At 37.3% G+C, this 22,518-nt stretch overlaps 1 protein-coding gene and 1 pseudogene across 2 annotated transcripts; both read left to right on the top strand.

The window, feature by feature from the left end:
* The first annotated feature begins 969 nt into the window (after nt 1-969).
* Nucleotides 970-18,209, top strand: CMAS (cytidine monophosphate N-acetylneuraminic acid synthetase). The gene is made up of 8 exons (XM_081128842.1): nt 970-1,322; nt 8,526-8,668; nt 8,809-8,964; nt 11,496-11,629; nt 13,275-13,369; nt 13,747-13,918; nt 14,664-14,817; nt 17,218-18,209. The coding sequence occupies exons 1-8, from the start codon at nt 1,063-1,065 to the stop codon at nt 17,406-17,408; spliced, it is 1,305 nt and encodes a 434-aa protein (XP_080984968.1). The 5' UTR covers nt 970-1,062; the 3' UTR covers nt 17,409-18,209.
* A 3,468-nt stretch (nt 18,210-21,677) lies between these two features.
* On the top strand, nt 21,678-22,236 carry LOC308553132 (ferritin light chain pseudogene; annotated as a pseudogene). Its single transcript has one exon. The product of its transcript is annotated as a ferritin light chain pseudogene (transcript).
* The last annotated feature ends 282 nt before the right edge of the window (nt 22,237-22,518 follow it).

The following is a 22,518-nucleotide window of genomic DNA, read 5'->3' as shown; positions in this document are numbered from 1 at the left end:
TCTCTCTGGGTATCTTGGTCCTGCTTTCTTTGGTGTTTCGGCCCATTTCAGAACAGCAAATCCCCTACTCCTCTCCCCTTACCCTGCTCTGAGGATTCAGGTTTATAAGGCCCCAATTACCCAAAAACTCAGTAAGAGAAAGATCCTTTCTTTCCCAGGGTCTCTGGGAAGTACGCCAATGGGCTCTGCTTGATCACATGCCTGTCCCTAGACCACAGCTGTGTTCAGGAAGACGAGGCACTTGGATTGATCAGCTTGGGTTATACACCCTCCTGTACAATGCAGAGGATGTGAGTGGAAGCCCCACCAGGTAAGATCAGAAACAATTCCTAAAAGGGAAAGATTTTTAGCAGACAAAAAGCAAACAAAAAGACACCAAAACTCCAAAACCAAACAGACACATGAAAAAAACTAGAAAAGGGGAGAAGAGTCAGGTTGACTTCCAGGTTTTTGCCGCTGGGTGGCTGGTGATGTTAATAGAAAATGCAGAGGTAGAAGCAGATTGAGCCCGGAGGGAGGGTTGAGTTGTTTAAATGTTGAATTGAAGGTGAATGTAGGACATTCGAATGAGGTAATCTCTTGGAAGTGATGAGTCACAGCAGCACAGCAGAAAGATATACGTTTAAAATATAATTTTTAAATATAAAATTGACTCATATTAGGGTGCATCAAGGTATGCAGTAGGAAACCCACTACAATTCTTAAGCGGCTAAGTTCTTTAGCAAAGAATCAATAATCTCTGTTGCCTATTTTAGAAATCTCCTTACAATATCAAACCCACCCGCCCCCGCCCTACCCCCGAAGCGGCACTTCCTTCCAGTCATCTCTGGACGTCCACTGCTAGGCTTGGGTTTGGAGCCCAGGTTACCTGGCCTAAGAGACCGCGGCGAGGCAGTCGCGGACTACAATTCCCAGCGTCCCCCGCGAAGGGGCGGGGCGGGGCGGGGCCAGGAGCAGCCACCCGGAGAGCGGCGGGGCGGGGAGATCCGGCTGCGCCCGGCCGAGGTGGTGAGAGAAGAGCTCCCGGATGTGGAGAAGCTGGGGAGAAGGCGTGGGAGGAAGATGGACTCGGTGGAGAAGGGGGCCGCCACCTCCGTGTCCAACCCGCGGGGGCGGCCGGCCCGGGGCAGGCCGCCGAAGCTGCAGCGCAACTCCCGGGGCGGCCAGGGCCGAGGTGTGGAGAAGCCCCCGCACCTGGCGGCCCTAATTCTGGCCCGGGGCGGCAGCAAGGGCATCCCCCTGAAGAACATTAAGCACCTGGCGGGGGTCCCGCTCATTGGCTGGGTCCTGCGTGCGGCCCTGGACTCGGGGGTCTTCCAGAGGTGCGCACGAACGAGAGCGGGCAGCGCGGCCGGGGCGGGGGTCCGGAGCGGGCGCCGGGCCGCGGGAGCAGCGGGGCCGCGGGAGCAGGTGGGGCCCCGGGCGCTCGCCCCTGAAAGGGGGGTGTGCAGGATCCGGGGCGTCTGGGCCCCGGCTGAGAGCCCAGGGAGAACGGGCTCCAGCCTCTTCCTTGTTCTGTAGCTGCTAACAGCCGTGACCTGGACAGTTCCTGTCCCCGCCCTTTTGAGTGCCACCCGTAAAGGGGGACATTTTCTCTTCACCGTCTTCCGCCGCTGGTTGACCTGACCGGGTAGAGGAGGCCACTGCTGTGCAACGTCTGCGGTCGTGTGTGAACTCTTAGACCCAGGCCCTTGGGGTGCCCCTGTGGCTCAGCGTCTGATACGCACTCGGTGTGGCAGGTTCGGGAGGCGTCAGGTTCATTAGTGGAGTGGGGTGGAAAGGCTTTCTCATTTTAAGCTCAGCTTGGAGATCCTTTCCGACCTTTGAAAAATACCCAAAGCTGTCTGCCTGTGAGTCAGCACAATGAGGGCTCCCTACATTTGCAGGCAGGTGAGAGACAGTGGGAGAGCGTGCGGCTCGCCGGTTTATGTGCTCGTAAATGGTTTTATCCTACCTTTGGCTGCCCTAAGGACAGCTGCATTGTTGCTCATATAGAGACATTGCCATGTGCCGTAATGGTTAGGGGTTACAAGCTGATGTCATTCATAAAAGATGGGAGGCAGAATTCTGTGCCAAGAATAAATTTACACATAGTAACTTCAGCCTAATTGTATTTGAATTTGTTATTGAGGAGAGTCAATTATTTTAACCTTTTGATGTTTGGGTTTTGGTTTTTAAAGAGATGGCTGTTTTTGAAGCATATTAATTACCCACATTTATATACGTGTAACTGATTTTCATTTACCCCATCTTATTTAAAAAGGAGATAACAAAAATGTATAAATTTACTAATTCCTTTAATGTTTTAATCCAAAAAGGAAGCCTGGGTGGAGAGAGGTAAATAGGAGCTGGCACCCAGAAGAAAACACTAATGTAATAGGAAGTGTGCAGCGGGAGAGATAAGGGAAGACTTGAGAATTTGGTTGATTTCAGTAAACATTTACTGAGCCCTAATTTCTGGCTGTATACATCCAAGGGAATAATATCTGGGTGAATGTGACATGGTTTTTCACAGACTTTTGAAAATTTTCACCTTCTTACAAAGGGTATACACTGAAATATAGGGACTGAGAGAGGCTGCATCCAGGCAGCAGTGGTGTAGTAAAGTCCTATTTTTGTGACATGAACTTGAAATCAAAATTACAGATTGAGCTCTGGCCAGTGTGGCTCAGTTGGTTGGGCATCCTCCCACGTACGGAAAGGTTGCTGGTTCTATTGGTTCTATTTCCCTGTCTGGGCACATGCTGGGTTTTGGCTTGATTGGGGGGGTGGGTTGTAGAGGAGTCAGCTGATTGATGTTTCACTCTCACATCCATATTTCTCTCCCTTTCCCCCTCTCTCTAAAAATCAATGAAATATTTTTTTTAACTTTACAGAATGAAAGCAGAACTCATTTACATATCTTTGGTTGCATATGTAAGGACACCCCTTTCAAACTGACTAACCAAAAAAAAAAAAAATAAGGCTTGTTTGAAGTACCATCATATTCGAGGGCAAAAAGTGATTCATTCATTCAGCAAATATTTATTAACTATCCTTGGTGACAGGCACTGTTAAATGTCCCTAACCAGAGATTATAGTGTAGCAATAGGACCAGTCCCTAGTTTCATGGAGTTTGCATTATATTAGGGGGAGACAGACAGTATACAAACAAATTAATGTATATGTATCAGGTGGTAATAAATATTTTTAAAATAAAGTAAGGTGATGGTATACTCTGTCACCGGAATCCTCTTTCTTGGTTTTTCTATATAGGCTCTTCCTTTATGGTATCAAGGTGGTTGTGCTGAGAAATTTTCACACACATAGCACCTCCAATCCAAACCTTGGTACTCAACCAAACTCTAGCATGGTTTCTAGCAACTTAAGTCCATGTTCTTAGGGTGATCCTAGCCCCCCTTAAAAATGCCTGCCTGAGAAAGCTCAATTCTGCCAGGAGAATTTACTTTTGTTTTAACAGCCCCTGAACTCCTTATAACAGTTACTTTAGAAAGTTTGCAATTATAAATTCCTTTTCTGCCCTTTGAGATCTAAATTTACCATCCAGAACTTTCCACAGGGACCTGACAGCCATCTCTGAAATGCAAACATTCTGGGAGGTAACTCCTTCCCAGTCCCTAGAGAGGATTACGGTGCCTTGCTTCAACTTGTACCTTGCCTCCTGTCATAAGGTAGAAGTTTATTTCTCCTGTAGATAAGCACTCGTTAACACACCCAGAATGGCCTAGTCATATGGACTCACCCTCTTTAACACCCCTCAGTGCCTTTCCCTTAGCACACCCCAGGCTTTAACATGTCTCTAGCCTTGTTTTGGAGAATTTAAGTTGTTCACGCTGGAATCTTTTCCCTATTACAATAATGAATGAATGAATGAATGAATGAATGAATGAATGAATGAATGAATGAAACCTGTCTTTGCTGCTATAACTAGTGTCTGGCTTTGTTTATCCTTGACAGTATTCCTCATATTCTGCCAGGTTTAAGTCTAGTCAGAAAGAGCAGTTTTGCGACTTAGTCTCATTAGGTCTCATTTGGGTCCCCTGCTCATCCTCGAACCAGTTACTGTGGCTATGAGAACACAGTGCTTGTTTTGGTATAGTCTAGCCCTGTCTTTTACTCCTGGAGCCAGTAATGAAGCTCCTCCTGAAACAATGACAGAGAGGTTCATCAAGAGAAAAACTGGAGTGTAATTACCAAAAGAGGGAATAGATACTGTAAGTCAAAACTCAAGAAACAACTATTGTGGCAGACATTGGGGATTTTGCTATGAAATTATTGAAAAATATGTCAGTGATTTTCCTTTTTTTAAAAAAATATATCTTCATTGATTTCAGAGAGAAGAAAGGAGAGGGAGAGAGAGATAGAAACACCAATGATGGGGGAGTCATCATTGATCTGCTGCCTCCTGCATACCCCCAACCAGGGATCAAGCCTGTAACCCGGGCATGTGTCCCGACCAGGAATCGAACCACAGTCTCCTGGATCCTAGATTGACGCTCAATCGCTGAGCCACGCCTAGCCGAGCGATTTCCCTCTTTTTATTAAAATGCATTTCTTTATAATTCCATGAAAGAGTAAATGACTGGAATACTGTATTAACTTTTTCAGTGCCAGTTTTATTTAATACATCTAGACTAGAGTATAAACTCCTTAATGTTTTATAATTTGAGCCACCTATGGTATCTGTCACTATACCAATAATATTTAGAAGTAATAAAACCAGTATTTTCCTTACTAGCAAAATGAGCATAAGCTAATTCTTTCTGCTTTTTTTTTTTTTTTAACTTTTTATTTATTGATTCTAGAGAGAGAGGAAGTGAAAGACTGAGAGAAAAAGAAACATCAATTTGTTGTTCTACTTATGTATGCGTTTATTGGTTGATTCTTGTATATGCCCTGATTGGGGATTGAACCCATAGCCTTGGTATACCAGGACAATGCTCTAACCAACTGAGCTACTGGGCCAGGACTCTAACTCCCTTTTCTAACTTACAGTATTGTCTGTTAATGTGATTTTATTCTATTCAAGTCACATAGCTGCTCACTATCTGGCATCCTTTCTAGAGATCTGGAAAACAACTCAAAAGTTAATAGAAGGGACCAGCATTACTTCCTCCATGAAGGTTTTGCTGATCCACCCTGGAATCAAAGTGTATGGATGTATTAATTGCAAATTTGGGTAAATCGCTTAATGTCTCTGTGCCTCCGTGTCATCTTCAGAATGTCTTATCTCATAGGCTTGCTGAGGGAATTGAGATAAAGTATATGCAACCCTTAGAATAGTGCCTGGCATATAGTGACTGTGTGATCTATCCTTGACATTTTCCGCTTGTACTGAAGGTTTTTACAATCTTCATCTCTTCCATGGGCCAGTTTCCGTACTGGTAAAATGGGAAAGTTGTAATTATTTCAAAGTTTTTTTAAATTCTAACATTGTTTTGAACCAAATTTGGCCTGGGATGACCCCTGCTCTACTAAGTGAAAAGCTTCTTGTGAGCTTTGGTATGCTTTATATATCAGAACCTCAGTTAAAATGTGCTGGTTGAATTTAATTGACTTACTCTGATGCTGCAGTTGGAATTTGGAGCAGCCTTCCTGCCTCTTACCATCTACTTTCTTTCTTCAACAAATATTTAACCCAGGAAGGAAATCTGCCTGATTTGTGTTTTTCAGGAGATTATTTGTTCAAAATAATGATTTGACTCAGTTGAGGCAGATTTTTCTGGCCTGCTCAGAATCAAAGCTAGTAATACTTAAAAAGTTACTAACTTGGATTGTTAGCAGTGAAGAAAAAATACTGAGATAATTTTATTTTCTTTTAGTAAAAAGTTCTTATTAGGGCTGAATTTGTAAAAGCCTAATTTTCAACCGTGGTTCAGTGCTATGTAAGTAAACCTCAGAACAAACTGATTTTTTAAAAATGTTATCTAACATACTTGTGAAAAATAAGCATTTCTAGGTGTGGACTTCTGACTAATGAAAGGCCTATGCACTGTTCTCATAAAAATGGCAGTGTACGATTTGAAATAACTTTCATAGGCACCATGGTTGAGATTCCTGATTATCCTGTTAGATGATTTCATGTGAGGCTAAAGCCGTTGGCATTTAGACTTTGACATTTACTCTAAATTTGATTTTAAATTTTGTTAGGCCTGTTTGTTCATTTGCTCCTTTCTCTTTTTCCCTTCCTCATCTGATTCCCCTAAATCAAAGGAAAATTATCTACTTACTTAGACCTTCTAATAATAGGTGATGATCACTGGATTTTAAGTGTACATATTGGATGCTGTTGTCAGATTCCCAGTGTCATTGCCTTGTATAATACAAATTAGACATTTGGACCTTTGATGGTCTGAAAGCAGAACTTCAGTTTCCCTTCCATCAGGGTCATTGTGAGGATTAAATGAGACTGTGTAGATTTTTTTTATTACCATTTCTATTTTATTATTTTGAATAGCAAACATTTATTTAATGTTCATTCTGTGTTGTGGTTTATAGTTAATCCTCATAAGAACTGTATGGGGTAATTACTATTATCACCTCTATTTTACTGAAAATTGAGGCTTTGGGAGATTATGCATTTTGCATAGAATCATATAGCTAGCGTGTGGTGGAGCCAGGATTTGAACGCCTTCCTTTAGAGCCCATGCTCTCAACCATTTACTGTTTCATTCAGCAAATATATGTTAGCACCAGTTATACAGCAAGCACTATAAAAATACTTTGTTAAAGGTAAAGCATTATAGAAAGGTTAGTTATTGCTTCCTTACCTCTGTTTACTTAATGGCTTCAAGGGAATTATAGTACTGTGTTGGCCTCTGTCTCTGCGATAGGCCCAGAGTTTCTCAAGAAAATGGTCTGTGTATCCCGTGTCCAGACAAGTGTCTAGTACCTGAAACAGACTAGGACTAAGTAAACATTTCATCAATAAAGGAATGAGTGAATGATAAAAGGGAGCAAAGAAGAAAAACAAGCAAACAAACTTCTTCCAAAACCTCTGTTTTTTAAGTTTGTCTTTTAAGCAGTTAAAAAAGATCACTGAATCCAGTAAAGATCAGGATAATAAAGTAAATGGCTTCAGTAATTTATTTCAATTAATGAGGTAAATTATATGTCAAAAGACTCATATTTTTGCTTTTACTGTTAACTTTTAACTATATTCTATTACCATCTTACCATTCTCCCTTTACCTCTATTTTAAAAATTCACTAGGTTTTCATTGGTACTTTATTTTGTTATATACCTTTGGTTGTGACATTTCTCCAGTGAAAACCTATCCCCAGATTATTTCAGATTTCAAGATAGAGGAAGATGGGGGCCCCATGTTCTGTCTTGCACAGAGTAGCATGAATAGGTATGAGACACCTGACCCCTAGCCAGTGACTCATCTTATTTATTAGGATTCCTTAGAAAAAAATTGGGGGGTAATTGACTTTACTGCCACATTTAAATCCTCCTGCAAATATTAAAGGGAATAAATGAAATGAAATTAATAAATGAAATCAAGAGATGTCAGAAAATTTTCTTCAGTTATTGACTTTCTTTTCATTCTTGGCAATTGAGCACAGACATTTGAAACTTGTAGTTCCTTTTTCAAAGAATGTTGAATGAAGGGGATAAAAGAAAAACATGTATATGCCAAAGTCTGTAAGTCATTAAATTATCTTTGTGTAATATTACTAGTAAAACGTTGTGACTGTAGTAATATTCACATCTTTTCTTTCTAGCAGTGGGAATTTGTAAAGGTCCAGGAAACTTAATTTTAATGGAGATTAGTACACCTCTTCAGAATAGCTTTTAGTTTTTAGTCATCATTCATTTAAAGTCTAAATGGGCAATTGTGTTAGCTGTGGTTAATAGAGCTGTTAAGCTAAACTCTCCTGAACCAATCAGGTCATGTTCTAATTGTTATCAGTGGATTGTAGCCCAGTCTGTTGTGTTCAAATATTTATATATATACTCATTATTAATTGGCAAAAAAAAAAAAAGAAGTTGCAAATTTTTGTTATTTTGAGCTCAGACTTCTAAGCTAACCAAAGTCCTTTTTTTCCTCTTAGCAAGTATATTAAAATACTTCATAAAGTATTTTAGATTTGGATGAGGAATAAGAAGCAAAATCTGTTTTATTTTCTTTAGATTTGAACTTCTTGAGCTACTGTTTTGCTTAATATACTAGTAGTCTTAAAAGTTCCAAGTACCTTTCTTTCCAATTTTATGAAACTACATTTAGAGCTACATAAATGATACTTATATAAATAACTATATGTTATATGTAATATAAATATTTCTATATGTAAATATAAACATATCTAGGACATTTTAGATATTTAAAAATACTGTTTATATTAAAAGTACTGTATTTTTTCAAATTTTGTATTGTTTTGGATCTGTAGTATTTTGATGGTACAAAAACTATCCTAACATTGTGTGAGCTGTGTTTGGGGGTTTTAGAGCTCCTTTTTATCTTTAGTGATTTCTTTTAGTGATTTGGCTCTATGTATTTGTTCTTTTTAATATTTGTACAGTGTGTGGGTTTCAACGGACCATGATGAAATTGAGAATGTGGCCAAACAATTTGGTGCACAAGTTCACCGAAGAAGTTCTGAAGTTTCAAAAGACAGCTCTACCTCATTAGATGCCATCGTAGAATTTCTTAGTTATCACAATGGTATGAGTTTAATAATTTATTCAAAATTTTATGTAATTTCCTACTTATAATTTCACAAGACTTGTTTTAACATTTGCATTTAAGATTACTGTCTTGCAAAGAGCTTTATTCTGATGTCTTTTTGTTTTGTCTTTTTAAAGAGGTTGACATTGTAGGAAATATTCAGGCTACTTCTCCATGTTTACATCCTGCTGACCTTCAAAAAGTTGCAGAAATGATTCGAGAAGAAGGGTATGATTCTGTTTTCTCTGTTGTGAGACGCCATCAATTTCGATGGAGTGAAATTCAGAAAGGAGGTAATCTGTTATATCAGTCTTTATTTTAGCTCATTTTATGGAGAATCAGTTTTTTTATATGCAAATATTCTTTAGGATTGAGGAGAGTAAAAAGGGAGCAGTAAAAGAGAACATATGATTCTTAACTGTAGTAGGTAATAACATTTCTAATCAGTTCTAAATTTTGTGATTTCTGAGGGAAGACAGTGAACCCAAATTAATTCCTTGCTTTATTTTTACAAAGGACCATTTTAACCATTTATTTGCCTTTTCAGATTGACATGTAATCTACATCAAATACTTTTATGCTTGTTCTAGACATATTTGATAAACTCCATACAAATCATATAGAATTGTGTGAATGGAAAGCATCCACCAGAAAGTTTTAGGTGACCTCAAGAATGAATTGTGGGATTACTTCCCAAAATATGTAACTCCTTATGTACGAAGAGTTCCATAGGGTTTAGGTAGAGCCTGATTCCTAGCCAGATAAATTTGCAAAATATGTAATAAAGAGTAGAATCACCAACAAATAGGTAAATGTAACATACCTGAGGAAAGGCATTATGGTTTCTGTTAGGTGCCTTAAATGTAGGAAAGCTGGCCTAATTATCTCTAACATATATGTAACTTAGGATGTTACTCTTTTGAAGATGCATCTTTAACATGTTATTCCATTATCTTTTACCATCCATTGTTTCTTATATGAAATCAGGTGTAATTCTCACTATTGCTTCTGAATATGATTTTCCTCAGGCTACTTTTAAGATTTTATCTTTATCTTTAGTTTCCATAGCTTGACTCTAATTTGTATTGCTGTGGTTTTCTTTGTGTTCATACTGTTTGGAGTTCTCTGAACTTTTCATATCTATATGTTGATGATATCTGTCATCAGTTTTCAAAATTTCTCTTCAAATATTTTTTCTGCCACATTTTTTTTTTCCTCTTTTTTTGGGACTCCAATTTAAATGGGTTTTAAACAATTTTATGTTGTCCACATATCTCTCACAATCTTTTCTGTATTGAAATCAATAAAAATATATTAAAAAAATAATAATAAAATAATTTTTAAAAATCTTTCTGATTTCTTTAAGGTGTTCATGATAGTTATTTGAAAATTCTTGATTGAAAATTCCAACATCTGGGTCATTTATAGTTCTGTTTCTATGACATTTTTTCTGATTAGGGGTCATGTATTTCTGCTGCTTTATAAGTATCATATTTTATCATGTGCCAGACATAGAGACTGAAGTATATATTATTTTCCTCCAGGCAGGACAAACCTTTTCTTCTGACAGGATAGGGGCTAATCACTTTGATCTAGGAATTGGGCTGGGTTACAACTATAAAAACCCTTCTGGTTTCTCCTTATTCCAGCAAAGTCCCTCTGCTTAGGCCAAGCTTGATTTTTCTCTTACCTCTTCCTCAGACTAAGCAAATATTCAGTGAGAATTCAGCCACTGATCCTTGTTCACCTAAGAAAGACTTGTTCACCTCTTTCCTTTTCTTCAAAGTATGACTTAAATCATCTAGTTTGTTTGCTTATTGCCTATCTCCATCACTAGGTTGCACACTTCATGGGAGTAGAGAAGGTTATGTTCACTGCTGTGTATCCATTGCCTATAAAACGATACCACATAATCAATATATGTGTACTGAGTATTTTCCTAATTATATCAGACATTGAGGTGGAGTTGAGCAGAGGATGGTTGCATTAGGGAAGTATGTAGAGGTTATTCCTAGAAGCCTTTATATACAGAAGTGACAACCAAAAGTGAAGAAAGATTCTGAAGAATCACCAACTATTAAATACGCACACAACACAAGTGCCTATGTACCTACCCATCCACGTCCACAGACAAAGTTTGGGAAAAATTAAGTGAAAAGGCATGGGAATCTAGATATCAGTACTGAGAGCATCATTTATTATATCATGTTGTGATATTTAATGTTGATATTGCTGAGCTTCATTACCAAGAATAACAAATAAACAAATATTATTTATTATTATGGTTAGTATCTTTTTAACCACTGGTAAGAATGCCTAATACATTATATAAACATTTCTCTCACTATAAAAGTTTCAGTAATTTAATGGGGAAATTTTCATTTTTCTATAATAATTCCATGAAAGTCATTTCTCAACCACATTAGATAAATAATGCATGTGTTGTATTTCTATAGAAATAATGAAAAAATAGTTTTAAAGGGATCAAATATTGAATATGGATATTTTATGACAAGCCAGTTTTCTTGAAGTAACTTTAAGGTTGTCTTGATATCCTCCTAAAGTGTTATATTTATATAAATACCTTAAAATCTTAATTATGCAGAATTCCTCTATGAAATACTTTATTTTTTCATTATTGTTATAATAAAACAAACGTAAGTTATCAGAATTATTAGGGATTTTGTTAAAATCTTTTAATTATTTATCCAGATACAGAAATATTTTACATTATGAGTTCATTTTTATGCTTTTAAAATAATTACTGAATGAACACTTTTAGTATCCAGAGCAATGTGGACTTACTATAGCTTTTTGCTTTTAGTTCGTGATGTGACTGAACCTCTGAATTTGAATCCAGCTAAACGACCTCGTCGACAAGATTGGGATGGAGAATTATATGAAAATGGCTCATTTTATTTTGCTAAAAGACATTTAATAGAGATGGGTTACTTACAGGTTTGTGCCTTCATTTTGCAAAAACCTTTGAAACCCTTTTGTGTTTATGCTTTGAGTTTTAGGAAAGAGGTATGGCACAGTTCATAATGGAAAATATCAACCCCTAAAGGAAAGGCCGTAACTGACAACATTTTTTATGTGAGGCATTAATCCTGCAGGCTTACCCCAAACTGATCTTTGGAATCCATTTAGTAAATATGCAAGGAATTCTGCTACAACTATAACATTATGATAAGAAATGAGTCAAATATTGAATGTTCTATATGTGTCCTGGTGTTCATATTATTCCTTTCAAAACTCTGTTTAATTTATGGTTGTGTTACTGTCAGGTTGTGGTTATACAGTTGAATAACTTGTGTTACTTTAAAAAGAAACAAACAAACAAACAAAACCCAGTATAGCAGAGGTGAGATAGCACCAACCTGGGCATCAGGAAAACTGACTATAGTTCTGTCTCTATCCTTATGTAACTTAGAATATATTGTTTTATCTGTCCTTGCTCTTATTTTAAAATGAGGTTGGATGTCTCTCTCATTTTTAGAGCCCACATGGTTACATCATATGCTATTTTTTCATTTTAGTTATTGCTATTATTTAGCACTTACTATGCACCAAGGACTATAGAACCACTACATAAGATCTCTCTTGTAACCTGCATAACTACAGAATAAAGTGGACATTCCTAGCCCAGTTTTTCAGAGGAAGAAATGGCTGCTCTGAAAAATGAAGTAATTAACTCAAGGCAAAAACAAGTAGTAAATGATACTGTCAGGATTTGGATTCAGATCCTTATGTTACTCAAAATATAGTGTTTAAAAAACCCTAAAACTCCACTCTCTGTAATAGAAATTCGCATGTGACCCATGCGCTGAGGGAAAAGTGTTTCTCCAATCTTCCAGTCACTTTATAGGCAAACTGTAGGCTGACTAGCTAAGTTTGAGTGTTAAGGAAAATTCTATTTGACAGATAGAGACACCACCTTCTCTAACTGTGGTTGACCCTTCCCTGAAGTGTAGAGAAAAGTGAAGTCTCTCATCCTAACTAGATTTGTGAGGAGACAAGCAATTCTGAAAAATTGAGCTTGACATTGAAATGAATGTAATCACAGGAAAGGCTTCTCCTCTTGACCCCATGTCCCAGGATCAGGAAACCATCCGTACCTTTGCCCACACATGACTCAGACATACTTCCCACTCCCATCTGTAACGCAGGGATCTAAGATAATTCTGTACAGTAGATACTACAGTTATTCCTTCCTTCCCTATCTTGCCCCTTAGTTTCAAATAGTAACAACTTCCAAAAGCATTTATACTGCTTTTGAATGATGATGAGAGAGACTGCCAGAACAGAAAATTCCTGTGGTCAGAAAACTGGAGGGTGGGTATTATTTCCACTTTTTGCAATCTTAAAATAGAAATCTATTCAAAGAAAAATGAGAACTTGCACTCTGTAGATGAAAGCTGAAAAATGTTAAAGTTATTTGTTTTATGTGGTTAAAAAAGGATTTGTTGTATGTTATTAATATTACTGGGTATTTATTTCTCTCAGTACTGTAGAAATGAATTCATTGTTCTGTATTAGAAACGTTTTGATATATGTAAATGCGTGTTAAAATCAGTACTCATGGCATTTGTGCTATGTTTAGGGTGGAAAAATGGCCTACTACGAAATGCGAGCTGAGCACAGTGTGGACATAGATGTGGATATTGATTGGCCTATTGCAGAACAACGAGTATTAAGGTAAAAACAAGACATATGGTCTTTGCACGAGACCCTAACATTATTTTAGTAGATATGTTAATTGTATTTATGAACACTGATTTGTGATACTCCACCATCTTAGGATCTGTATAATTTGTTTGCTCATGTGAGGAAGACATATACATAAAATATTCCTTTAGATGACTTATTCAATATATTGAGAAACACAAAGTCCACTTAGACCACACTATAACTTAGTCTCCACTGTAAGTTGAAGTGTGTATGTGAAGTAAATATAAAGGGCAATGTTTGAGTAATTGAATGGGAATGGGTTATTAAGTTTACTGGCATTAGCCAGATGAGAGGGAGTGATTAGTATTGCACTTGTATTCAAAGGTCTATTTGGTTTCTTTTAGATATGGCTATTTTGGCAAAGAGAAGTTTAAGGAGATAAAACTTTTGGTTTGCAGTATTGATGGATGTCTCACCAATGGCCACATTTATATATCAGGAGACCAAAAAGAAATAATATCTTATGATGTAAAAGATGCTATTGGCATAAGTTTATTAAAGAAAAGTGGTATTGAGGTATGTGCCCCTGAATATAGCAATGTTTTTTAAGATTATGATTCAGGGTCAATGAATATGTGAGGGAAATGAAATATACATTTTTAGTATTATCTATTAAAATATCTGAAATTTAGCCTTCACATGCCTAGAAAATTATCATACTATTTACTTTTAGATGAGCAAAATGCCAACCAATGAGTAATATTTATTGTTTGTGAACATACTATTTTTAAATAGGTGCTACCTAGTTGCCATAGGATCGTGCAACAGGAAAGATTTAATAAAAAAATAAGTGTCAGTGTTTAGAAAAAGCTAATATCTTATGGACTTTAAAATGTAGCTTATTCTTATGATTAAAATTTTTAATTCACAATAGGTTAGTATTTGTGTATTTTCAAAAACGAAGGCTAAGATGATTTCTCATAATTCACTAGAACTCTTAATATGTGTGTTCCTAAGCAGTGCAAGAGACAAAATATGGACTTTCCTTTGGGTAAACTGAATTATAGGAGAATCTTAGATTGGCTTCAGACAGTGTATGTTGTATTTTTTACCTGTAGATAGTATCCTTTCCACAGTAGAAAACTGTCTTTCACCTTTATGGGACTATTAGATATAAAATGTTTTAAAACTTTATTATTTTAAAATAACAGTTGATTTTACTGAATTTGTCCAGAAGGACAAAAGACTACTTAGTTGTGACTTGTATTATATACAAGGTATTATCTTATTCTGTTTCCTTTATTTTATTATTTTTTTTAAGGTGAGGTTAATCTCAGAAAGGGCCTGTTCAAAGCAGACACTCTCTTCCTTAAAACTGGACTGCAAAATGGAAGTCAATGTACCAGACAAGCTGGCAGTTGTGGATGAATGGAGAAAAGAAATGGGCCTATGCTGGAAAGAAGTGGCATATCTTGGTTGGTATCTTTTTCTTCAGCCAGGATTTTTTTTAAAGAAATATATAGAGAAATAAGAAAGAAACTTCCCAACATTTGCATGATTGTAAGGAAATAGAAACTCTCTTACACTAATGACAAAGGTATAAAATTGGGACAGCCCTTCTTTCTGGACGTCACTTTGATAATATTTATCAAGTGTAGTCTAGTGGAGTCAGACCACAACACTGATGCCAGTTTTGGTAAGGAAAGCCTTGGTTTTCTTATCTGTAAACTGGAACTGTTCAAAGTACGTATTGTCATTGGTCTGTTATAGGGATTAATGATATAATATAAGTAAAGCATTTAGCAGATTCCTAATATATAAAAAGCACACTCTGAATATTTTAGCAATTATTACATGTACATAGTTTTAACCCCAAAACTCAAATTTCAGGAAAGAAATTGGACCAATGTGTCAATAATGGAGGAAAAAAATAAATCACCTAAATATCCCACAAAAATAGAGTACCCATAAAATCAAATACTATGCAACCATTAAAAACAATGCTGTAAGCTATATTTATTTACACGGTCAGATGTCACAAGTTTTTCACTTTAGTATTAACCAAATATATTTATTAGATGTCTACTATATGCAGGTTTTAGTTCCTGAGACTTAATACTTAACAGAGCTTACAGTCTAATGTCAGTATTTTAAATATTGATAATGGCAAGTTATTAAAATACATAACTATAAACCATATATGAAATAAATACAAGGTAATATGGACCACTAAAGCAGCATAGAATGCTTTGGAAGCATATGATCTGGGGACTTCAGAAATAGCCTATGAACTACATGTGAAGATTCTATGGAGAAAAATACTGTAGAACCTTTGATAGAAAGTGATCCAAGTTTTATAAGAAGAAAACAATTTTATTGGAACATATAACAAATCCCAGCTATACTTATTATCTGTGTGGCCATATGCAAGCTCCTCTAAACCTTAGTTTTCCTATTTATAATATAAACACAAATCAAACTTAATAAAACCATTGGAAAAAAATCAGAAATAATATAAAATGCATAACATAGTGCCTGTATATAGCAATAATAAGTGTATTATTTATACAGGTAAAACTAGAATTATATATGCCAAATTGTAGTGACTATTAGTGATAATTAGGATGATTTTGAATAGTTTTGCTTTTATTTAGAAAATGTTTGTCAAGATATGCATTATTTACATAATATGAAAAAAACAACTGTGAAAAGTAGAAGTTAGAAAATCAGGAAAATAGAGAATTGACTCCAAATTTTTATTTTAAAAATTAGTGCAGTATTTTATATGGACCACATAAACATATAACAACATATTCCTTAAAAATATTGACACTTTTATAAGTAAAATTTAGTAAGTAAAGCTTAATTTGGGGGGATGGATAATACAAGAAATACCTTAATTTTCATCTTTGAATGAAAACAATTTAAATTTCAGTACATTTAGTAATAGAAAAAAATTCAGTAGGTAAGTGTAGAAAAGTATAAAACAAATAAACTTTTAAACAGCATTTTATTATTAGTTTTTGCTCTGTAGTATAATAATAGTTATACTCAGAGTGGTGAGTCTAAGGTACTGGGAGCTTCTGAAATTCATCCTGTCAAAAAAAGGGGTGAGAAGGGTGGGGAGTAAGAAGCAGCAAGACAGGGAGAGAAGGGGTATAGTTATGTTCGTTGTAATGGGTAATTTTTCAACAAATAAGTGATATACAAATTAGAACTAATACAGATTAAAAGAGACTTAATATATATATCAACAAAAAGTGATATGTGGACCTTGTTTGGTTTCTGCCTCACATAAATCAACTATAAAAAGACAATTTTAAGACAACTTGGGATATTTGAATACATACTAGATTATTAGATGATATTAAGGAATTGTTGATTTTGTTAGCTTGATAATATTGTGTCACTTGTAAAAATATATGTATATCAGAGATAGATGAGGAAGAGTTTTGGGGGTAAAATATATCTAGGAATTTCTTCCTCGCCTCCAAAAAACTAGGTGGCAGGAAATAGATAAAAATATTCATAAATGATCTAAAACATTGATAATCATTCCACATGAACTTGGGGTTCTTGCATATATTTGAACTTTTAAATAATTCATAGTAATTGTAATATACATGGCAAGCAGAAAGTGTACTCCATTCTACTTATTTAACTGATAAGAGTTTATTTTGAATTATAACCCTACACTAAATTATACTTTTAAATACTTTAACATATTGTTGTTCCATCTAACCTGTACCATTCTTATATGCAGTGCTTTAGGTTACTAAAGTTACCCAGAATTCTTATTGGTTGCTGTTTGCATTATTTGGAAAGAATATTCTTTGTCTCTTTAAATGTTCAAGCAGTATCTCTTTACTTGATAGGAAATGAAGTGTCTGATGAGGAGTGCCTAAAGAAAGTGGGCCTGAGTGCTGTTCCTGCTGATGCCTGCTCCACTGCCCAGAAGGCTGTGGGATATATTTGCAGATGTAATGGTGGCCGTGGTGCCCTCCGAGAGTTTGCAGAGCACATTTTCCTACTAATGGAAAAGGTTGTTAATTCCTGCCAAAAATAGAAATTAGTATAATGTGGGGAAAGAAAGCTGCTTTACTTTTATTTTTAATTAAGTACAATTCCATGTTTTAATGTTATAGACAGTGTGACTTGATTTGTGATATATCTTCATATCTTTTAAAGAAAAGTCTTCTCCAATTGTCATTCCAAAACCTCCTATGAAACAATTGTGCCGTACTTTTCTCTTTATGCAAGATAATTATTTAGAGATTGATTACAGTCTTTCTCACATTTTTAGTAAATGCAAGTGAGAACATGATCAAAATTGACTTTGTATTGTACCCTGTAAAACTGTGTGTTTGTGTGCTTTTAATGATGCCGATATTTTATTTATTTGGGGACAGTGTATCTGGTAAGACATGCTCTTCTATTAATAAAATTACATTTCACAGACTTGATGAAAACTGCCTTGTTGCTATAGAAGAAATTTACTGAACATACCCTGATTGCCTTTAAACACTGATCATGCAATGAGTGTGAGAAACAAACCACTAAATACCAGGTGTAAAACTCCTAATTATACATGTATATGTATAGCACATATACACAGTACAGATATCCGAAGAAATGTCGTAAAGTTTGTATATTGACTTGGATAAATTGTTTGCAGTTACCTCTGAAGTCATGGTAATTATGTATTACCAAATTATGTAAATTTGGCTGTCATCACAATTTTTTAGCCACCACAAATTACTATCCTACCTAGTTAGATTCTAAGAATGGGGTATTATCTCACAAATATGGACACCTACCTAATAAACACTAACCATTTCCTGTGGAACATTTGTATCTATTTCAAGTTAAAAAAAAAATTCATGTAAAACCCTAGCAAGAAGCAATTCATTCAGGCCAGGTTGCAGGTTCAAGTCCCAGTCAAGGGCATTTACCTAAGTTGCAGGTTGGATCCTCAGCCCCAGTCTGGGCATGTGCGGGAGGCAAGCAATCAATGTGTCTCTTCCACAAAGATGTTCCTTTCCCTCCCTCCTCCTCTCCCACTCTCTAAAAATCAATGGAAAAAAATATCCTCAGGTGAGGATTAACAACATCAAAAGAGGCATCTCACAGTTTCTCCCTAGAAGGAACTTAACCACATACTTAACCAGCTGCTGCCTGAGAGTCCAGAAAGAGAGGGCGGGAAGGAGGGGGTGGAAGTTGAGAAACAATGAACAAATGCAATGAGTAGAAAACAGTTGCACAGATGGTAAGTTTTAATCCAACTATATAAATAATCACTTTAAATGCAAATAGTCTAAACACACCAGTTAAAAGACAGAGATCATCAGATTCAATTAAAAAAAACTAGACCCAACTATAAACTGTCTACCACAAACCTACTTTAAAGACTCATAAATGTTAAAAGTAAAAAGATGAGGGGGTGGGAATCATACTAACATTAATCAAATGATAGTATCATACACTGTACCAGTTAGCTGTTGCTATATAATAAGCTATTCCAAAGTATATTTGCTTAGCCCTTGCTGATGTGGCTCAGTTGATTGGATCATTGTCCCATGCACTAAAAGGTTGCGGGTTTGATTTCTGGTCAGGGCACAAACAGGTTGCAGTTTTGATCCCTGGTCGGGGCTCATATGGGAGGCAACCAATTTATGTTTCTCTCTCCCTCTCTCTCTCTAAAAATCAATAAAAATATATCTTCAGGAGAGGATTAAAAATATATTAAAAAATTCACTCAATTTGCTTAAAACAACCACCACTATTTTCTCACAAACATGGTTCAGCAATTTTCGCAGAGCTCAGCAGGGTTGTTCTGGTCTTACCTGGGCTCACTCTTGTGATTGCATTGAGCTGGTGCCTAGAATGGCTCAATGGTTCAAGTTAGTTTTATTCACTGGCTGTTTGTTTGGGTCTGTCCTCTTCTTGATCTTTCAACTTTAAGGAGACCAACCTAAGCTTCTTAACACGGCAATCTCAGAGCAGTAAGAAGATGAGATTGGATGCTCCCAAAACCTCTTGAAGTTTTCTTTAGAAGTCACCCGATGTTACTTCTGCTCAATAGTGGTTAAAGTGAGGTAAGTTACTGACCATCCAGCCCGGATCAAAAGGTCAAGAGATAGAGTCTACTTAATAATGGATGGAGTTCTATTTTAATCCACTATATATATTGATATGTCTGGGTTTGTGAATTGGAGAAGCTGGAAAAAGATACCTGAGCATTTTTATTGTAATATACCTTTTGCACTTTGAACAAGTTATCCAGCCTCTCTGTGCCCTAGTTTCCTTACTTGAATTGAAACTAAAAATAGTATCACCTCATAGAATCACAAAGATTAAATTAGACAATATAGTATATTTAGAGGAGTACCTGGCTAGTAATGTAGGGCCTCTAAATGTTGATGATTATGATGATTGTGATGATGATAATGGTGGTGATTGATTTAGCAATTAAGACATTTGGATTCTAGCTTCAACTTTGTCATGAACTAGGTAAGTGACATTTTTCAAATCATTTAATACCTGCAATCTGGTTTATTTAAATATTAACTGAGGGACTTAGACTACCTCTAGGTCCCTTCTACTTCTACAGTTGCAAATGTACTGATATTTAACTTAGAAGAAATATTTCACAGAGAAGATATATATACCATATTTATGGTAAATGTAGGCATTTAGGTCTCTGGGGATGATTGGTTATGAAATTATAGTGCAGAAATCTTTTAAATTTTTAGGTGCATCAATGAATTTGGAAAGGAAATACTCTTGATTAGACTCTATAATTCTTTGAAGAACAGTAGCTATCAATAAAGTAATTTTATCTATGAGGACTATTTACTTTTTCTCAGTTCAACAATAGAGGATATATCATGTTAAAGACATTGTGATATTCCCTAAGGATAGAAAAAATAAGACACAACTTCACCACCTAAGCCACAGACAAATTTAGGGAAATGGGATTAGGGGATGCGATGAGAGATGGGTCTAGAGAGGTAAATAAACAGAGACCAAGTGAGTTACATTAAGGATTTTTTACTCTAAGAACAGGGTAGAGAGGGGCCTTTAAAGGGCTTGAAGCAAGAAAAGCTTTTCAGGAGGAGGTGAAATTTGAGCTGGGCCTTTATGGCTGCTGAAAATGTCATTGTTGTCAAAGGACAGTATCAGAGAAATGGAAATTCAACATGTTGTGTTCACAGAATGGAAGAGGTCCTATGGGATTCAGAAGGAAATGCTGAGGAATGAGACTAGAAATTTAGGACCAAATTGGGGGTGGCCTTTAAAAGAAAGTGCTTGATTCCGTGTTGACTTTGAAATGCTCAGTGTCTTTCTGATTCAGTCTATTCTATACCAGTTTAATTGTCTACTTTGTGCTTGTTATTTCCCTTGTAAAACCTTATATTGACTCAAACTGTCCACAGAATAAGGGAAACACTTCCTAGTCCAAATGTTATATTTCTCCTTTGTATTATGCCCGCCCTTCTGCTCTCATGAGAGAACCAGCTGAGAGCTAAGCAGTAGCCTTCCTCTCCTCACCCCACTCTTGCCCATTTTTCTCTTAAAGCTCACTCTTCCTTCACAGCTCTGAGTATGTGTCTGGGTGTTCATTTTTTAATGTGTATCTTTAAGTTCCTGGTGGTCATAAAGCCTCTCTGTTTTGTTGGCATCATATGACTTCAGTGTGGTGAACGTTGTGATGGGCCGTGCAGATCATCACCCTCGAGACTGGAGGACATACTCCCCCAGCTGCTGGGAGTATTGTCAAAACACAAGCTCAGCTGCCAGCCCTTTTCAGCTCTGCTTCAGCCAAAAGAGAGTTGCTTCCCTCAGGGTCACCCCCTTCCTGGGGTAGCCCACATCCAATGACTGGATAAATGCAGAGGATGAAAGTCCTGACCCCTTGGCCCAATAAGAGACAACACGGAGGGGCCATGCCAGCTCCCCGTGGTGTCAGCTGAAGCCTTTGTTGAGACCCCATGGCAGCTCTGCCCCTCCTTCTTCCCCTCCTTTCCCTTCCACAAGTGTGATCCCAAGAGCACTCCTCATAAACCCTTTGTCATTAATCTTCCTCTCAGAGTCTACTTTTCAACCTGGGACACCAGGAAATATTTCTAGAATGAGTGAATGAATATACAGAAGAATAGACCCTGTACCAATCGGATATGAGAACCAGGTGAAGTAATGGCCGTTACCTGAATCGGTCATTATTTCCTACCAGCCCCCAACCCCCTCCAATGTCTTTTCCAGCCACCACCTTTGGAACCACCTAGGCCATCCTCAGCCTTCATGACCAGCCAACACTGCTTTTTGCTGAACAACCATGAGTCCCCACATTCATCAGAATTCTTCCACCGAGGTGGAGGCCACCATCAACCACCCGGCCAACCTGCCCCTGCGGGCCTCCCACACCTACCTCTCTCTGGGCTTCTATTTCCACCTCGACGATGTGGCTCTGGAGGGCGTGGGCCAGTTCTTCCCTGAGTTGGCCTGGCCGAGGAGAAGTGTGAGGGCCCGAGTGTCTCTTAAAGATGCAAAACCAGCGTGGTGGCCGCATTCTCTTCCAGGACATGCTGAAGCCTTCCCAGGATGAGTGGGGTGACACTCAGGACGCCATGGAAGCTGCCATGGCTGTGGAGAAGCACCTGAGCCAGGGCCTTTGGATCTGCATGTGCAGACCCGGGTTCTACCTGCGCAGACGCTCATCTCTGTGGCTCTTGGAGAACCACTTCCTGGGTGAGCAAGTGAAGCTCGTCAAGAAGATGGGGGACACCTGACTCGCCTCTGCAGGCCGGCCAGCCCCAGGCTGGGCTGGGCGAGTAGCTCTTCAAAAGGCTCACCCTCACTCACAACTAGAAGCTTTGGAGCCCAGAGGCCTTTGAGGGGTCCCTCTGCATTCCCCTGGTGTCTGGCTTTTGCCCGAGCCTATCCCCCAAAACCACTATCCATTCTTTTAACCACCCTGGAGCCCTCTCCCGTGCATTTGACCAAATGGAAGTAATAAAGCTTCTTGCAGAAAAGAAAAATAGTACTAAAGCATTTTGGTGTGTCCATATTTCATTGATGATATTTTATTTTTTAAAAAATACGTTTTTATTTATTTTAGAGTGTGTGGAAGGGAGGTAGCGAAACATCCATCAGCTGCCTCCTGCACACCCCCTACT

This window comes from Miniopterus schreibersii (genome assembly GCF_964146895.1).
Source record: "Miniopterus schreibersii genome assembly, chromosome: 2".
Taxonomy (NCBI): domain Eukaryota; kingdom Metazoa; phylum Chordata; class Mammalia; order Chiroptera; family Miniopteridae; genus Miniopterus; species Miniopterus schreibersii.
Note: the sequence above shows the minus strand (reverse complement) of the source record. Positions and strands in the feature narration are given on the sequence as shown.

Excerpts from the sequence above, each read along its gene's own strand:
- CMAS (XM_081128842.1), top strand. The coding sequence starts at position 1,063 with ATGGACTCGGTGGAGAAGGGGGCCGCCACCTCCGTGTCCAACCCGCGG. Across the intron at positions 11,630-13,274 it reads TAGAGATGGGTTACTTACAG|GGTGGAAAAATGGCCTACTA; the intron begins GTTTGTGCCTTC and ends TGCTATGTTTAG. Across the intron at positions 13,370-13,746 it reads GCAGAACAACGAGTATTAAG|ATATGGCTATTTTGGCAAAG; the intron begins GTAAAAACAAGA and ends GGTTTCTTTTAG.